We start from the raw sequence: 18,535 nt of genomic DNA, 5'->3' as shown, positions 1-18,535 counted from the left end.
TATTTAATGCATGAGTACATGGCTTAACTAATTTATGAATGCATGACTGTCATGAAGATGATATAACGGTAATTGATACCAAGTTTGTAACTGTATCTGAACATGGAACTAAGTAAATCTAAGAAATATTGTTACCTCAAGCTGAATCTGAGTTTGCGGAGAAGAGGGAAGGATACTTGGTCCGCATATCTGCTTCTACTTCCCAAGTATCTCTCTTAACGAACTGGTTCAACCAAATAAATTTGACCAAAGAAACTTCTTTGTTCCTCAGTCTGTGAATCTAACGATCAAGGATTTAGATTGGAACCTCTTCAAAAGAGAGATCATTCTGAATATTTATGTCCTCTAAAGGAACTACAACTGTTAGGTCACCAATGCATTTTTTTAGCAAGGAGACGTGGAATACTAAGTGCACTGAAGCTAGATCTGAAGGCAACTCAAGCTCGTAAGCTACCTTTCCGAAATGGCTTAGAATTCTGTAAGGACCGACATATCGGGGACTGAGTTTCCCCTTTTTGTCGAACGTCTTTACTCCCTTCATGGGAGAGATTTTCAAGTACACAAAATCACCAATCTCGAACTCGAGATCTTTTCTTTTCACATCTGCATACGATTTCTATTGGCTTTGCGCTGCCCTATGGCTTTCTCTGATCAACTGAACCTTTTCTAAGGCATCAAATACTAAATCAGGCCCTACTACTGTGGCCTCACCTACCTCAAACGAACTAATTGGAAATCTACATCTCCTACCATAAAGAGCTTCAAACAAAACCATCTGAATACTGGAATGATAGTTGTTATTATATACGAATTTGATCAAAGGCAAGTGGTCATCCCAACTACCTTTAAAATAAAAAATGCATGCTCTTAACATATCTTCTAAAATCTGAATGGTCCTTTCTGCTTGACCATCTATCTGAGGGTAAAAAGCTTTAATGAGGTGGACTCAAGTACCAAGGACATTTGGAATGCTTTCCAGAAATGAGAGGTAAACTAGGTAACTCTATCTGAGATGATAGACACTAGGACTCCGTGCAACCTGACCAACTCTCTGATAGAGAGTTTGGAATAGTCCTCGGATAAATAGAAAGTATGAACTAGCAAGAAATGAACGGATTTGGTCATCCTGTATATGATAATCCAAATCGAATCATGCTGACGACAAGTACGAGGCAAACCTGTTACAAAGTCTATGTTTACATCTTCCCATTTCTATGTAGGAATACTGAACTCCTTGATGGACCCATTAGGATTCTTGTGGTAACTCTTAATATGTTGACACGTAGAGAACTTAGCTATAAACTCTGCAACATCTATCTTCATACCACTCCACCAATAAATCTCCCGCAAATCACGATACATCATAGTAGCCCCTGGATAAATCAATTAATGTACACCGCGCACTTCTGCAAGAATTTATTGCCTCAAGTTATCTACACCTGGCACACATAGAAGACCCTAGCAACGCAACACACTATCTCCCTTTTGGGAGAAAACCTCTACCTTTTTATCTCTGACAGACTCTTTCAGCTTAACTAGACTGGGATCTCTGTCCTGCTTTTCTTTCACCTTAGAAACTAGAGATGATTTTCAACTATTCTGCACCCACACACTACCCTCTGCTGAATCGACTAAGTGAAAACCTAGTCGGGCAAGCTGATGAAATTTTTGAACCAACTTCTTCTTACTGTTCTCAACATGGGAAACACTACCCATAGACAACCTACTGAGAGCATCATCCACTACATTGGCCTTGCCTGGATGATATAGAACACTCATATCATAGTCTTTCAACAACTCTAATCACCTTCTCTAATGCAAATTCATATCTTTCTGAGAGAACACATACTACAAGCTTTTGTGATCTGTGAACATATCTACATGCATCTCATACAAATAATACCACTATAACTTTAAGGCAAACACTACTGTTGCTAACTCAGATCATAGGTAGGGTAATTCTTCTCATGGGGCTTAAGTTGTCTAGAGGCATAGGCTATGACCTTACCTCTTAGCATAAGAACATAACCCAAACCTACTCTGGATGTATCACAGTACATAACAAACCCATTAGAACAATCTGGCAAAGTCAAAACTGAGCTAAGGTGAGTCGAGTCTTCAACTCCTGAAAACTCTTCTCACAAGAATCTGACCACTGAAACTTGACTTTCTTTTGAGTCAATCTGGACATGGGGGATACAATAGAAGAAAACCCTTTAACAAACCATCGGTAATAGCCAACCAAGCCCAAGAAACTCCTGGTATATAATGGATAAATGGGTCTGGGCCAGTTTCTTACCACTTTATTTTTTGAGGATCAAACCACCTAATGCCATCACCGAAAATAATATAACCAAGGAATGCTACTGACCTTAGCCAAAATTCGCACTAACTAAATTTGGCAAACAATTGATGGGCTATGAGAGTCTGAAGTATGATTCTAAGGTGATCTGCATGATTATTCTCGCTACATGAATAGGCAGGAATGTCATTGATGAAGACTATAATGAACATTCCAAGTACTGCTTAAACACGCGATTTATTAAGTCCATGAAGGCTGCTAGGGCATTTATGAGACCAAAGGACATAACTAGAAATTCAAAGTGACCATATTGGGCTCGAAAAGCTATTTTTAGAATCTCACATTCTTTGAATCTAAGCTAATGATAGCCTGATCTATGGTCTATCTTAGAAAAGTAACTGGCACCCTGAAGTTGGTCAAACAAGTCATCGATTCTGGTAAGTGGGTATTTATTCTTGACTGTGACTTTGTTCAACTGATGATAGTCTATACACATTATAAGTAAACTATCTTTCTTACGAACGAACAAAACTGGTGTGCTAAATGAAGAGACGCTGGGTCTAATAAACCCCTTGTCTTGGAGATCTTTCAACTATTCTTTTAGCTCTTTGAGTTCAGCTGGAGCCATTTCATATGGCCAAATTAAAATAGGCCGAGTATCTGGAAGAAGGTTTATTCCGAAGTCAATTTCCCTCTCGGGAGGAACTCCAGGAAGATCTTCGAGAAATATTTATGAGAATTCATTTACAAATGAAACTAACTCATTACTAGGAATCTCTGAACTAGAGTCTTTGACTAGCACAAGATGATAGAAACATCCGTTGGATATTATTTTTCTTGCTCTAAGGTATGAAATCAACTGGCCCTTAAGCGCTGTAGTACTACCCCTCTATTTAAGGATTGGTTCATTTGAAAGCTAAAAATGAACAATTATGTTTCTATAATCAACTGAGGCCTAGCATGAATGGAGCCAATCCATGCCAAGAATAATATCAAAATCCGTCATCTCTAACTCTACTAAGTCTACTGAAGTGACTTTTTGAGATATCATAATCAGACAGTTCCTGTATACCGGTCGGGCTATGATAGACTGACCCATTGGCGTAGAGACTAAGAACGGTTCTATTAAGATTTTTGGTCTGACTCTGAAACTGACAACTATGTAAAGAGTTACAAAAGTCGGAGAAGCTCCTGGATCTAATAAGGCATAAACATGTAAATGGAAGATCTGTAACATACCAGTGACCACATCAGGAAAACTTTCCTGATCTTGTCTAGACTGAAGTGCGTATAGCCAGTTTGGACGTTGCCCACTGGTGGCACTGAAAGTGGCACCCTACTGATTCGGGTGATAGGACGATTATACTGACCCTGAGAACCTAACTGAAGAAAATCTATGACTCTATGGCCTGGCTTGCCACACCCAAAACATACATCACTGCTAGCTCTACAGACACCTTAATGGTTTCTATCATATTTTTGGCAAAAAAGGTTTGTTCGAGCACTACTAATACTACCCTGAGATTTAGAGCCTGGAGCTCTATCTTTGTTACCATTTATGTACTTAGTTAATGGAGCTCTTGATAAGGAAGGAGCTGGAACTGAATATTTTGGATAAAACTAGGAACGGTTATCGCCTTCTGACTTAGGCTGATTGAAATTGAAGCTACTGTTCTAGCTCTATTATTCTCCCTCTTTCTCTCCTTATCCTTGGCCTTTTCTATCTGCTGAGCATGGACCATGAGCCTGGATATAGCCAATTCCTTAATTAACATCGCAGTTCTACACTCTTTAACCACACTCTCTGACACCCCAGATACGAACTTGCTCATTCTAGACCTACTGCCTACTACTACATGAGGAGCATATCTGGATAACTTAGTAAACTTGAGGGAGTACTCTTTCACACTCATGTTTCCTTGCCTAAGATTGATGAACTCTAACACCTTAGCTTCTCTCAGCTCTAAGGGAAAGAATCTATTTAGAAAAGTAGTAGCAAACTCTTCCCACTCTATGAGCTCTGTATATGTACCCCTGTCTACCTTCCAATACTTAAACAACGTATGAGCTACATCTTGTAGCTGATAGGCAGCTAACTCAGCACTCTCATTGGAAGTCACTCCCATAGTATCTATGACATTCTAAACCTGATCAAGGAACTCCTATGGGTCCTCTTCAGACTTAGATCCTGAAAATAGGGAAGGATTCATTCAGTTAAAGTCCCAAATCCTGGATGCAGTAGTATTGGCCACTGGGTTAGCCTGAACAGCAGTTGGCCATTCATTTTGAGCTGCTACAGAATGGGGTAGAGTAGTGAACGCAGCTCTAAATTCTGCATAACAAACATGCTCATCCAGGGGATCTGCCTGAATGGGCTGAGGTGTTGGCTGATTTCTTGTTCTTCTTTCGTTGGTCTTTTTGGGAGGCATTTACTGTAAACGAAAGGAAGAAATGGATTACACTGAGAGTTTACTTAAGCTCATGCTCACTCACAGGATATGAATACTGAAAGAAGGAAACTTTTCCTAAAATATCTCATAGCCTCCTGTCCATAAGTGTGGTATGCTACACACCCATGCACAATACTCTACTTGATGCGGCTTTCAGACTCCCTAGGACTCTGTTAAACCTTAGGCTCTGATACCAAGTTTGTAATGCCTCGAGTCTGCACCCCGGAGGCTACACGGTATTTACGATCTCGAAGGATCACAAGCTAACCCATGATTGGTACCTGTTGTGAGCACTGAATAAAAATACTTAAATAATACAGAATATAGGCTGAAATGCCATAAGGTTCATAATCCGATACTGATAAATAGCAACTGATAATAACATCTAAAATATTGAATACTGTCTGAACTAGTCTAGTTTGGAAAGCCTCTAACTGAACTGTTTGAATGTAGAGTTGATGAGACAAGCCCCCAACTAACTCCAACAAATAAAATACTGAGTCTACTAAAATATTGAAATAAAAGAGTATCCTCAATGAATGAGGAATCACTACTGAATCTGCAATTGCTAACTGAATTTGTCTAAGCACGGTCAGGAACCTAAGCGTCTGACCTATGATATTAGACATCATAGCGTAAAAAAAGAGTATGCGTTAGTACATGGAATGCACTGTTATGCTAGATAAGGTAAGTCTGAATGCAAGGGTTCATATGCATGAGCAATAACTGACTGAATGATATAAATATAACTGAATGAAAGTACATGGATAACTTAAACTGCTATAAATACTGAGTATGCAATACTATATATATACATATATACAGTATTTGACATTTTACTGAAGTTGAGTACTGAGTTCTGATAATTGAGTAACTGATATCTGAGGTTACTAATTACTGAATTACTGATAACTGAGTGACTGTGTCTAACAATCCTGATTCTGTAGAACTGAACTAATTTCTATACTCAGACTGAAACTGAAACTGTAGGAGGTAATCATTTAACCGACATGCCCCTTTCTGAATGGATTGGGGTCCAACTTGTAACCCCAACTGGATGGGTATCAGTATCATGCCACAGGTAAAGACAAGTTGTAGAGTCACCCTCATCTGGCAGGTGCCCTGAATGAGAACGGTGGCATCCTCACTGGCAGGTAAAATACCTTATCAATCTTCAACTGGCAGGTTAATATCTCAACCTACGCTGGCTATGTAGTTCTGAAATGCAAGGACTGCTACTAAGTGTCATGCTCTCTATTGGCAGGTGAGCCCCTATTCTTTGGTTCACTTGGTGTTGAATCCTATTCCCAATTGAATGACACCAATTATTCTACTGAGCTGAACTAGACTGATACTGAGTTTCACTGAGTTCTGTAACTGACTGAGTACTACTGATCGTGACATTTATGAGACTTTTCTATATCTACTGTGGCTCTAGGTAAACAACAAGATTTTTGAGTATTGAATACCTCGGGACTCGATAGCATTAAAAGTTAAGCATGGCATAATCTTAAAAGCATAATTATACTTGCTTGGTAACAATGCATTCATTTAGACATTTTGTCAAATACTTGAGATACATGAACTTGTACATGAATGGGTCCACATAATAACATGCCATGATTTCACTATTCAATTAACATAGACATTTTATCAAACACTTGGGGAGCGTGATTATTTCACATAGTAATAACATAAATATCATGGCTTCAACCTTCAACTTGAAAATTCAAGGATTTGACATGCAAATCATGTAATTCACCACACATGCTATTTTAATTTCATGAGGCTTGTAATTAATCATGGATCAAAACCCAAAACAATATCATGAACATGAATACAATCAATTTCAAGCATTGAATTCACGAATCTGAAAACTTGTATTTTTATATAGGGTTCTTGGACTCTATGGGTGAAAGAAACCCATGAATGAACACCTAACATACCTGATAAGATGAGTTCTTGAAGGTTCTTGGAGGATTGCTTGAGGATTGTTCTAGATTCTTAAAGCTAGAGTTTTGTTAATTTGAGAGAGAATGATTTATTCTTGAGAGAAAGTGAGTAAATAAAGACTAATTAGGTTATTTAGGGCATTAATTTCATGTTTAGGACTGTTTTGGGTAATGGAAAAAGATCAAATTACCTTTGAAAAGATTTAATCTTTTGTCACTGAAAATCCCAAGTTTGGCCTTCACCGCGATGTGGTGGCATCGCGGTGAGCCACTGGAAATCGACTGAAATTGTTCAAAAAAAAGGACGAGCATGAAATTTACCCTTGGCTCGACGCGCCATGATCACGGAGTCACACTGAAAAATGACAATTCTGAAAATGGCCCTTGGTGCGACGCGCCGTTATCGCGGAGTTTCACTGAAAAATATCAATTGGGAACTGGCATTTCTCCTCGACGGGGGCTTATCGCGATGGCACACTAAAATTTCATAATTGTCATTTGGACCCTCACCGCGATGCGGTGCTTCTCTAGTTGGCACACTATTTTACAAAAATAGCTATAACTTTTCATTCGGGTATCGAATTTGGGCGAATTTTATATCGTTGGAAAGCTGACTGAATTTTCTACGCAAATGGCAGATCTTAAACTAGAAAATTATAAGTATTTTGAAAATTTTATATAGAATTACTCATGTACTGAGAGCTAAACTGAGTTAGGGAAATACGGGGTATTACAAAGGGTAGTAGAGATTGAAAAAATTTTAGTACTAAACTTAGGACTCATGAAACGACCAACCAACATATAATCAATATGAATCAATATAAAAATGTGCTAGACCAAATTAATAGAGATAGAGAACATTGAAAAAATGTGGTGTCATGATATTTTTGTCATAAACTCTTGGAAAAATAATTTAGCATTTAGGGGAAAGAACGAAAAGATTTACCAAGAAAATAATGGAAACTTCTTAAGTCTTAGTGAAATGATTACAGAATTTGATCCAATCATGCAAGAACATATTTGTAGAATCAAACATGATGAAATTCATAACCATTATCTTGAGCATAATATACAAAATGAATCAATAAAATTGTTGGAAAGTGAAATGAAGAATAAAATTATTAAAAAATTAGAGAACCATAGTATTTCTCCATCATACTCGATTGAACCCCAGATATAAGTCATCAAGAACAAATCTCTTTTATATTACGGAGCGTGGATATTTCAACAACTCTAATAAAAGTTGTCTAATATTTTTTAGAATTCTTAAAAGTGGATGATACAAGTGGAAAAGGTCTTTTCGAAGTTATTTTAGATGAAATAAAATATATTGAACTTGATGTTGATAAATTAAGAGGACAAGGATATGATAATGGATCTAATATAAAGGAAAAACATCAAAAAGTGTAAAAAAAAAAAACTTCTTGATATAAATCCTAGATCATTTTATAAACCATGTGATTGTCATAATCTGAATTTAGTAATATGCAATATGACTAATTTCTTGCACAAAAGTTATATCATTCTTTGAAGTGGTACAACACATATATTCACTATTTTCTTCTTCCACTAAGAGATGAAAATTTTTAAAAGATAGTATATTCGATTTAACTCTTAAATCATTGTCACAAATACGTTAGAAAAGTCGTATTAAAAGTAGTAAAGCAATAAGATTTCAAACTTCACAAATAAGAGATGCTTTATTGAAATTAGTGGAAGTTAGTGATAATCCAAAAACTAAAAGTGAAGCTAATTGCTTAGCAGTTTATGAGCTTAAAAATTTTAAATTTTTATTAGGTATGACTATTTGGTATGGTGTACTGCTTCCTGTTAATTCAATTAGCAAAAGCTTACAATCAAAAGATATGCATATTGATGTTGCCATAGATCAATTAAGAGGACTTGTTTCTTTTTTCAAAAAATATAGAGAAGAAGGATTTACAACTGCTATGATTGTAGCTAAGGAAATTGCATTAGAGATGAATATAGAACCTCAATTTTGTAGTAAACGTGTAATTTATAGAAAGAAACAATTTGATGAGAATATCGATAACAAAATTGCAAAATCTCTTGAAGTATCTTTTAGAGTTGATTACTTCTTATATATAGTAGACCAAGTCATTTCTTCACTTCAAAATAGATTTGAACAATTTGAAGCATATGAAAGTATTTTTAATTTTTTATTTAATGAAAAAATTTGTGATCATTAGATGAAGAGAATTTTAAAAAAATATTGTCCTAATCTTGAATGTTTCTTAAAACATAATACTCACTTTGATATTGACAGTATAGATTTGTATTCCGAACTAAAAGTGCCAAGGGAAATTATACAAATAGAAGATAATACTCTAATCGAGATTCTCAATCAAATAAAACGACTTGATTCTTTTCCAAATGCTTATATTGCTTATAGAATAATATTAACAATTCCTGTAACAGTCGCTCCCGCAGAAAGAAGCTTTTCAAAATTAAACATTATAAAATCTTATTTAAGGTCAACAATGTCTCAAAAAAGATTAAGTTGATTGGCTATATTATCAATTGAAAAAGAATTGTTAGAAGAAATCGATTATAAAAAATTATTAATGACTTTGCATCTCAAAAAGCTAGAAAAATAGATTTTAAATTAAAAAATATAATTTTTTAATTTTAATTTAAGAACTCCAATTTTAATTTGGCCTTAGGCCCCCAATACGCTTGAGCCGCCTCTGTCATCCGAGGTAATAGTATGGACTACTTACACTTTACCCTTCCCAAAAACACAACCTCTTTACTTCATTTGAGGTAATAGTATCCTTCCCAAACTCCACTTTATAAGAATGCACTGACTATGTTGTTGTTGTATCATTTTAACAACCAGAGCAAAGGTCTTGCTGTAATCAACTCCCTTCACTTGATGGTTACCCAAGATAACAATCTAGCCTCTTATGCAGAGACAACATCTCTCTTGCCTGTGTTTCATTTATCCTCCAACACTTAAATCTCGTGTTGCATTACTTTCCTCCACCGTTCATCTCCTGTCGCTTTTCTTTCTTTTCTCGCGAGCAGGAAGCACACCAGCAGCATCTGTTGCGTGATTATATTGTGACTTTTGTACTTGCCTGAGTGGACAGTTGGCCAGAGGATAACTTTGATTCTATCGACCAGCAGGCTGGCAGCAATATGCTTATCTTGTGTGACAACACTACAAAGAAAGTTGCTCTTCTAGGCGGGCAGCAGTGTGACAACGTAACACTACAGAGAAAGCAACGCTTTCGTATAACATGCTATGGTCTCAACGCCCTTACGCGATAGTGATGAATTTCACGCGCACTAAACTTGGCCCGTGTGCGGTGCTTTCTAAATATTTTTGATTCACTTCCGATGGTTAAAGTTGTAAGAAAATTTCTTGTGAAACCAATTTATATTGTATATATTGGTTCTGCATGCAGTTTCATTTGCAAGTAGTTATTTGAGAACTTTGAGATTTAGACACACTATTATTGAGATTTAAGAAATTACAAAACAAAATCAGAAATTCTTTTCTTGTTTATGTTCGAATTTCATGGCACAATTATCGTATTTCAGCATCAGAAGTGATTATTTTGCAAAATAATTTCAAATACTGACTATTTTTCATATTGGTCGGTACAAAATTTAGCCTCATCCATATTGGGGAGAGGGCAGAGGCGAACCTAAGATTTGAACTTGACGGTTGCACCTTTATATTTAACATTGTAATTAATAATGTCAAAGTTCGACATGCAGTTCTTTGAAAACTTATTAATTATAATATTTTATAAGCAAACTTTTAATATTATTGAATATCATTAATTAGATTTAATATGAAAAAAGTGTGTTATCCATCATACTTAATTCAATGCACTTTTATTTTTAAATAATAATAAAAAGTTTTTGAAAAATATGAAATTCAAGAGATTTGTTTGCTAGATGGTTGTACGAAAAACGTTTGGTTTAAGCCTATCTCAAACTTTAAATTACTAATTTTTTAAATTAAAAATAAATCAATGATCAAAAGATGAAAGAAATAAACATTTACAGTACGAGATGAGGAGAATATCTACATTTTGAAGTTGGAGGAGAGCTTGTATTTTGAAATAAAATGAAAAATACGTTAACAATGTCCACAATACACAAAAGAAAAAAAATGTAAAATAAATGATTACTAAATAGGAAATTTTTTTAATCAATTGATATATATATATATATATATATGTGTGTGTGTGTGTGTGTGTGTGTGTGCGCACTTAAAATTTCAAACAGAATACAACAAACAGATAGTGTATTTGGAAAAAGAAACAATAAAAAAATATTGTTGTTAAGTTTCGAACCCGACTCATCACGCAATAAAAAAAGACTTTAATTGACATGTTCAACCATCTTACCAATCAAGTCAATTATTTTCGGGGGTGCACAACATATATTTAACATAACACCCTGATATATATACAGATATACAAACTATATACACAGAGTTTTTCTCTAGGCTAGCGGGTGCACGTACCCCCTCTACTGCCAAGGTAGGTTCGCTTCTGGGACAGGGGAAGAAGTGGTGCTAGGATTTTTAGAACATGGGCACACCACTTAAAAAAAAAAAGAAGAAAAAATGTATTCGACGAGAATTAGGAGTACGCATCGGTCGGTTCGATTTGATTTTGAGTATTATCGATTTAGTTTATCGATTTTTGGTCTATAAATATGCTAAATAGGTAACTGAACCAATAATATATTTGCTATCAATTTTCAGTTAATTGATTTTTGATCTTTATCGGTTCAATTTTTGGTTTAATCGATAAGAAAATATTCCCCTAAGTTTTGTTAACCTTCTCTTATTTTATTTGTTTTACACCATCTTCATGTAGAAAGTCTACACAAATTATAAGAACTAAGACAACAACTATAAATACAAAAGACAATAAGGTATGTATTTAAATCTAAAATAACTATTATATAAGTACAAATAAAAACATAATTTTAATATAATCCTATCAAGATATTGGTTTAACCATTAACTATAATCTTACAACCGAAAATCGAACTGATAGCCCAATAAATCTTTTAACAAAACCGTTAAAATACTGTTAATCCAATAACTCAATATCAATAATTCAATAATATTTTTATCGATTCGTTTTATCAGTTGATTCTATTTTCACATACCCCATGAGAATTGATCCCTCACCCTCTTGCTAAATAACTCAATCTTCAACAAAGTGGGCTGATAAATCCTCTTACAACATAGGTGTTAGCATATAATATTATACAAACTTTAAAAAATATATAAATAAAATACTTGATTTCACGGCGAAACCACAAATTCACGTGCTCCAAACTTTCCATCTAAATTTGCCCAGGGAAGGGATTGTAACATGTTAATAGTTCTAGTCCAATTCTGCAATTTAATAAAACACACTTCCAAAATAGCCAATATGGATATAGTAAATTTTAAAACATAAGGCCAGAATAAAAAGATGATAAGCTAAAAAAAAAAAAACTCCTATTTTAACTGTCAAAATAATTTTTTTTAGCAAAAGTCATTTCTTGTTTATCCATGGCTTCCATAAGACCATTACATTCACTTTTTTCTCCACTCAAACAAACAATTCCTTCTTTGGTTCCACTGATTAATTCAATTTCTTTCACTTCTTGTTGTTGTTGTTCACATTTGAGACAAGTTGCTACTTTTGTATCATTCAATCCATCTGGGAATTTTGACCTCTCCCTTTATGATGACCAAGATAGTAAGTATATGTTACTCCATTCGTCCATCTTTACCTGTTCAGTATAGATGTCTAACATATTTGTCCATTTTTGGATATCAATGGATAATATATCATTTTGTGTCTATTTGTTCATTATTCAATGTATTTTTCAAAACATTAAATTATATTCAAAAAATGATTTAGTAAACTTACATCTATTAAATATTATTTCTTAAAATTTGCCATGTCAAGGAGAAGTGAAGATGGATGGAGGTCATTTGCATATCTTTTAATTCCATTCATTTACTATGATTCTGTCGGAGTCTTAATTTGAAGTTTATAGATTTTTAACTTTTCACAGAATTCATATCTCGTTTTAATTACTAGGTTCGCAATTAAATATTTCATAGATTTTTTTATTTTTGGTGTCATTGACACAACAAATGTTGTTTCTTATCTATTTCTTTTAATTTTCATTTTTAATGTTTCAAGTGAATGTTGTCCATATGTTGTTATTCTGAAAGGATAAGATATGCCCATAATTGGTCAATTTGATAGTTCAATTCCTACCAAATGCACGACGATGAGACAACTTTATTTGTCACTTAAGTACCTCTTGTTTGACAATTTTGTGTTTCATTAAAATGATAGATATTGTTTCTAGTATATCTCTTTTATTTCTTTATATTTTCATGTTTCAATTTATTGGTGTGCGTACTTGATTGAAGTCCATATGTTATTATTCTGAAAGGATAAGATTAGCTTATAATTGGTTAATTCATTGGTTCAATTCCTATTGAATACACGACTACGAGACAACTTTGTTCGTTGCTTAAGCATCTCCTTATTTGACAATTTTTCGTTGATTAAAATAATAGATGTCGTTTCTAGTTTCTCTTTTATTTCTTCATGTTTTCATGTTTCAATTTATTAGTGTCCATATGTTAGATTTTGAAAAGATAAGACTGGCTCATAATTGGTCAATTCGTTGGTTCAATTCCTATTGAATCGTAAATGTACTACGATGAGAACATTATTTGTCACTTAAGTCAGGAGTCAAAACTAGAGTAGAACTTATAGATTTTGTTGAATCTACTTGCTTTTATCAAATCTTATATTTATCTTAAGAAACTTATTATATAAAATTTATTAAATGATCATAATTTTCGAATTAATTTCAAATTCTGACTTTTTCTTTTAACAGATACAGAAGCACCTCCACCAATGCCACCAACAGAAGGTAGATACGAAGTAGTAATAGATAATGACATTATTCAAAGTCTTGATTTATCCCCATTTCAGAATGCCACTGGGATATCTTCATCCTCATCTGGTAAGTATCTCACTAATTGATTTAAGTTCATTGATTTTAATTATTAAGGTTCTTAGCATTGTATCTATTAGTATATCTTTAAAAATATCACTATTAAAAGCAGTGCAAAAATAGACCAAAGGAAATCGAGGTAGTACACTATTTTTAGTAGTATATGCTTCCAAACTTGTCATTTGTCGTGATTTTAGTGAATTTGATATAAAGATTTATATTCTACATCAAAAGTACTGAGTTCACATGAACTTGATGCTGCAATATTGCATCCACTTCCGATACAAGCTATGATAGATAAAATTGACTTGACAGTGAAAAAATTCTTTATACTCAATAGTGTATACGTATAAGTAAAACTTATATGTATGAGTAAAACTACGCCTTAGTCTTAAACAAGTTTGGGTTCCTCAATTTACATACTTCTATTAAAATGAACAATGGGTTAGAAACTTTCATCAACTGAAAGATTAGTAGGACAAATGTGCAGATACTGTGAGACAGGGTTCCCTAATGGTTAATCCGGGACCTGTCTGATTCCGTCCACTTACTATAATAACATACTCAGTATAGTTTCACAAGTGGGATTTGGGGAAGGTCGAGTGTATGTGGACCTTACCTATGCCTTAGGAGGCAGAGAGAGGATTGCTTCTGGTAGACAGGAAAAGCATTTCAAAGCATACCGGAAAAAAAATACAGGAGTGAAGAAGCAATGGAAAAATAATCTAGAAAACATGTTAACCTATACTAAAAAAGGAAAAAGTAACTACTAACCGTTAAGGAGATGGAACTAGGGTAGTAGGTTAGTAGGTAGTAGAATATTGTCTTGTTTATCTTTCCATACTAGTTGTTGTAGTATTACTCATTTAGTTTCTTGTCCTTCGATTATTTCTTGCACTTCGATTATCTTATTATTACTCTTGTAGTATAACGTTTCCTTTTTTAGTATACGTTAACATGCGTTCTAGAGTATTTTTCCATAGCTTCTTCACTCGTATTTTCTTTGAGACGTGCTTTCAAATCCTTTTCATGTCTATAAGAAACAACCCTCTCTCTGCCTCCTAAAGCATGGGTGAGGTCTACATACACTCGATCATAATATTATCCATTTTTATATTAGTACTTGAATGATAACTTGGATATTATATAAAGGACTTATTCAGCAATTCTTTTTTCTTTTTATTACCCCTTCCTTCCTAGGAGCTGCCACTGTTTTTGCTCCTTTATTAACTCGAACTTACAACTTCAGAGTTGAAGTGAAGGGTCCGAGCAACTCTCTTTTGTCACTTATTCAACAATTTTGTTTTAACTTGAAGATGTTTTTTGGGCTTACGCCCCAACATAAAAACGCGTCTCATGCTCAGGCATACGCCTCAAATTGTTGAGCATGTCTTTTGAGACTTTTGCTCCCCATCATCTCCACGGTGCATTTTTGATACGCCTCACTACAGAGCTCGTCCCCAAAAACGCCTTTTAAAACACAGATACTTATATATGATGCTAATCATGTTGCAAAATGTAACAGCCAAGCCAAAAGAGTTTATGGAAAAGACAATTGGTTTTACAATCAATTACCAAAGGGAAGACAAATATGATCAAAGGGAATTATCAGAATTTCCAGATATAAGACTATGGTTTGTTCAATTAGATGCTACTTATCCATGGTTACCAGTTTTATTGGATTGGAGAGCTGGAGAACTTGCACGTTATGCAGCAATGTTGGTACCCCATCAGGTATCTAATTCTTTAATTAAATATATGTATGTTGATAGTGTAAAGAATTTTTACATGCATGCAAGGGTGTGGCCTAGTGGTCAATGAACTCCGTTGAGTCTTAGGTTCAAATCTCAGCAAAGACAAAAGTAAACACTACGGATTCTTCTCATTTATCCTACCCTTGGTGGACAGAGTTAACAGATAGGATCTGTTGCTGGTGGGAGGTGGCAGGTATCCCGCGAATTTAGTTGATGTGTACAAAAGTTGGCACAGATACCATAATTATAAAAAAATATATATATTTTTTTTTACATAATTACTGTATTTTAATCTGTTGCAGCGTTTTGAGTTATTGATCAAACCAAATTAAACAAGTGCACTAAGTTCACACTATCGACAGACAGTGGCATAGTCAGGATTCTTTTTAACTAAGGGAGTTCAAATTATATAGAAGAGGTTAAGAGAATTCAATATCTACTCTGGGTACATTAAAATTATTTTGATATCGTATATATATACTGTTATTTTCATGTGAATCGTCTTGCGCTCCCTAGCTCTGCCCTTGATGTCGGGTCCCTCAAATGACTTGGACTAGTTCGGATCTATTATACATAATTTTACCTTGCATTATTACAAAAGAAGTCAATGGACACTCCTCGGCCGGAAAACAACATTATGTAAATAGATCAATTACTTTTGTTTCTTTTGCATATCATATTATACGTTGAATCTCCTTGATTTTTTTAATGTGTTTATTTCTCTATTATTCAAGTACTTTTGGTGAAAATCCTTATTCCATCACTGGCTTCCACATGTGACTTCCTGATCATCACATGATAATAACTCCTACCGTTATGTCAAGAACTTTTGGCCATTCAAACTTTCTTATTTTACATATTTTTTTAAAAAAATTTACAGTATTTGTTTTTGTTGACAGATGAGTATGAAAATGGGAGTAGTGTTCAATCCAGAAGCATTGGAATTGTTTGTGATGAATAAAGTGTTTGTAGTGTATTCTTGGTTGAAGAGACATGAGATTCCAATGCCAAGGCTCAAGACCAAAGACATGGCAAGAATGCTTGGTTTTGGGATTGGTGATGAACTTTTTGACTTGATTGATAAAAATTCTATTGATCCTTCATAAAAGTTGATGCAAGTCGAGTTTTCTCAAAACCTTGTACACTAAATCAAGCTAAGAAATCTGTAGACATTTCATCGGAAGCTTAGAGGGTGCTTGAGATAAAGATTTGAAGGTCAATAATTTGCTAAAGGGAGGTACAGAGGGTGGTGGGGGGGTGGGGGCGCATGTAAACGAAAAGACTAGACTTCTATTCTTTTATCTTTAATTTCCTATTCTTAGAGTTAGAGTTTCGATTTTTGCATTTTTCATATTGCACCAACAGTTAGTTGGATCTTTTTATAAAATAATTTGAAATTGTTGAATATAAGATGCTTCTTTTGTCTAGTATTAGATGCATTAATTAAATTTGATACGGCTGGCATTAATATACTTATCTCGAAATTATGTCATTATAAGAATGGAATACATTACGATGCATATGACATGAAATTGTGATCTTTTAATTATCTAGTCAATTGGATTCATTGTTGACTTTCCTTAGTCAGTATACATATATTATACATTTATATTGATTAGATAGTCTCAGGCTATTTTTAATTCAAGCGACTAGATTAGCGAAAATTTAAGTTACGTAAAATTTCATAAATAGGTAACATCTAGCAATAAATAAATGAGGTGTCATAGCTAAAGCTCACTTAATTACAAAGACACGCGAAAAATGCTAAGACCTACTTAGCTTGTGTAACAAGAGGCCCAATAATGTAATGTCAGTGCCCAACCCAAAAGTGAATGGGCATGAAGGCCCAATGTTTGTTCCATTTAAATGGGCTTTATATAGCTACTGTTTTTATATAAAATGTTATGATAAATTTAAGATTATAATTATTTTTTTAAAAAATAAAAATCATATTTTTCTTCTTTATATCGAGTTAAACTCTATCGCATAAATTAGAACAAGGTCAAACTCATCGGTGGCCTCGTAAACTTGACACGATCTTTCACTTTGACACCTCAAATGGACGTTGTTCCCTTTTGACACCTCAAGTAGTCATAAAACGTGTCACGTTGGCACCTTTCAGCACCAACTCTGGTGCGTGAATTACACACGCTTTCAGCATGAATTAAGTGGACAATGAGTTCGTGCCAACTCATTTTAAAGGTCACATCATTATTTACACCCACAATTTTTTTAAAAACAAAAAAAAGGATCAAAATAAATGGTTAAGTGTCCAATATATTAATGACACATGGTTCTTTCATTAAATAGTTACAAAAAAATCCACATCTTCCTTATCTAACGTTTTAAGTTCAACCTCCATTAATGGAAGTTGAACCTTTAATGGAGGTAGAATTTTTCAGAAAAGTAAACATACCTCCTCATTCACTGAGGATGATAGATCCTCCTTAAAAGCTTCACGAATTTTAGACATGGAGAAAGAGGAGGCCAATGTTCAGTTAAAAAATTATTTATCGGTAGAAAATATAAATAATTAAATCCCTCTTATGCCATGTAGTTTGTTAATATTTAAAGTTTTTTGCCTTGACCAATTTACCTTTTGATTCCTTCTTACTAGTAAAGAATCCACTATCCTTGTGGAAAAGCAAAAAAAATATTGCACTTGCCCTTCTAAATAATTTCAGTTTTCTTTGCACACTTTGTATTTGATAAAATTCCCCTAAGAAGTAAATCATTGAATTTTTAGTGATTCTTTGTATTTTTCAGAAGTTTTGGAGAAATATTGATTTGGGTATTTCTTATTGAAGTCTTATGCGTTTGTTCAATAGGTAAAAGAAAATGGAGAAGAAAGGAGTATTTTGCTATGTTCTTTGAGTGGGTTGATGGAATGAACATTTTTTTTTTTTGGTGTTAATGATGTCGTGAGTGGAAGAGGAGAATTTTGGGTTGATGTTTTGGGTGTAATTTGGTTGTTGTTAGTGTGGTAGTGTGTTCCATTGATTCTTTAAAAATTCAACCTCCATTAATGGAGGTTAAGATAAAGAAAAATTG

General features: G+C 34.1%; 1 protein-coding gene across 1 annotated transcript; it reads left to right on the top strand.

The window, feature by feature from the left end:
• The first annotated feature begins 12,180 nt into the window (after positions 1-12,180).
• Positions 12,181-16,911, top strand: LOC107852638 (protein CHLORORESPIRATORY REDUCTION 6, chloroplastic). The gene is made up of 4 exons (XM_016697662.2): positions 12,181-12,445; positions 13,611-13,739; positions 15,256-15,464; positions 16,384-16,911. Exons 1-4 carry the CDS (start codon positions 12,256-12,258, stop codon positions 16,588-16,590), a joined length of 735 nt encoding a protein of 244 aa, XP_016553148.1. The 5' UTR covers positions 12,181-12,255; the 3' UTR covers positions 16,591-16,911.
• The last annotated feature ends 1,624 nt before the right edge of the window (positions 16,912-18,535 follow it).

The sequence above is a fragment of the Capsicum annuum genome, chromosome 7 (assembly GCF_002878395.1).
Source record: "Capsicum annuum cultivar UCD-10X-F1 chromosome 7, UCD10Xv1.1, whole genome shotgun sequence".
NCBI lineage: Eukaryota > Viridiplantae > Streptophyta > Magnoliopsida > Solanales > Solanaceae > Capsicum > Capsicum annuum.
This window is presented reverse-complemented; position numbering and strand designations above follow the sequence as displayed.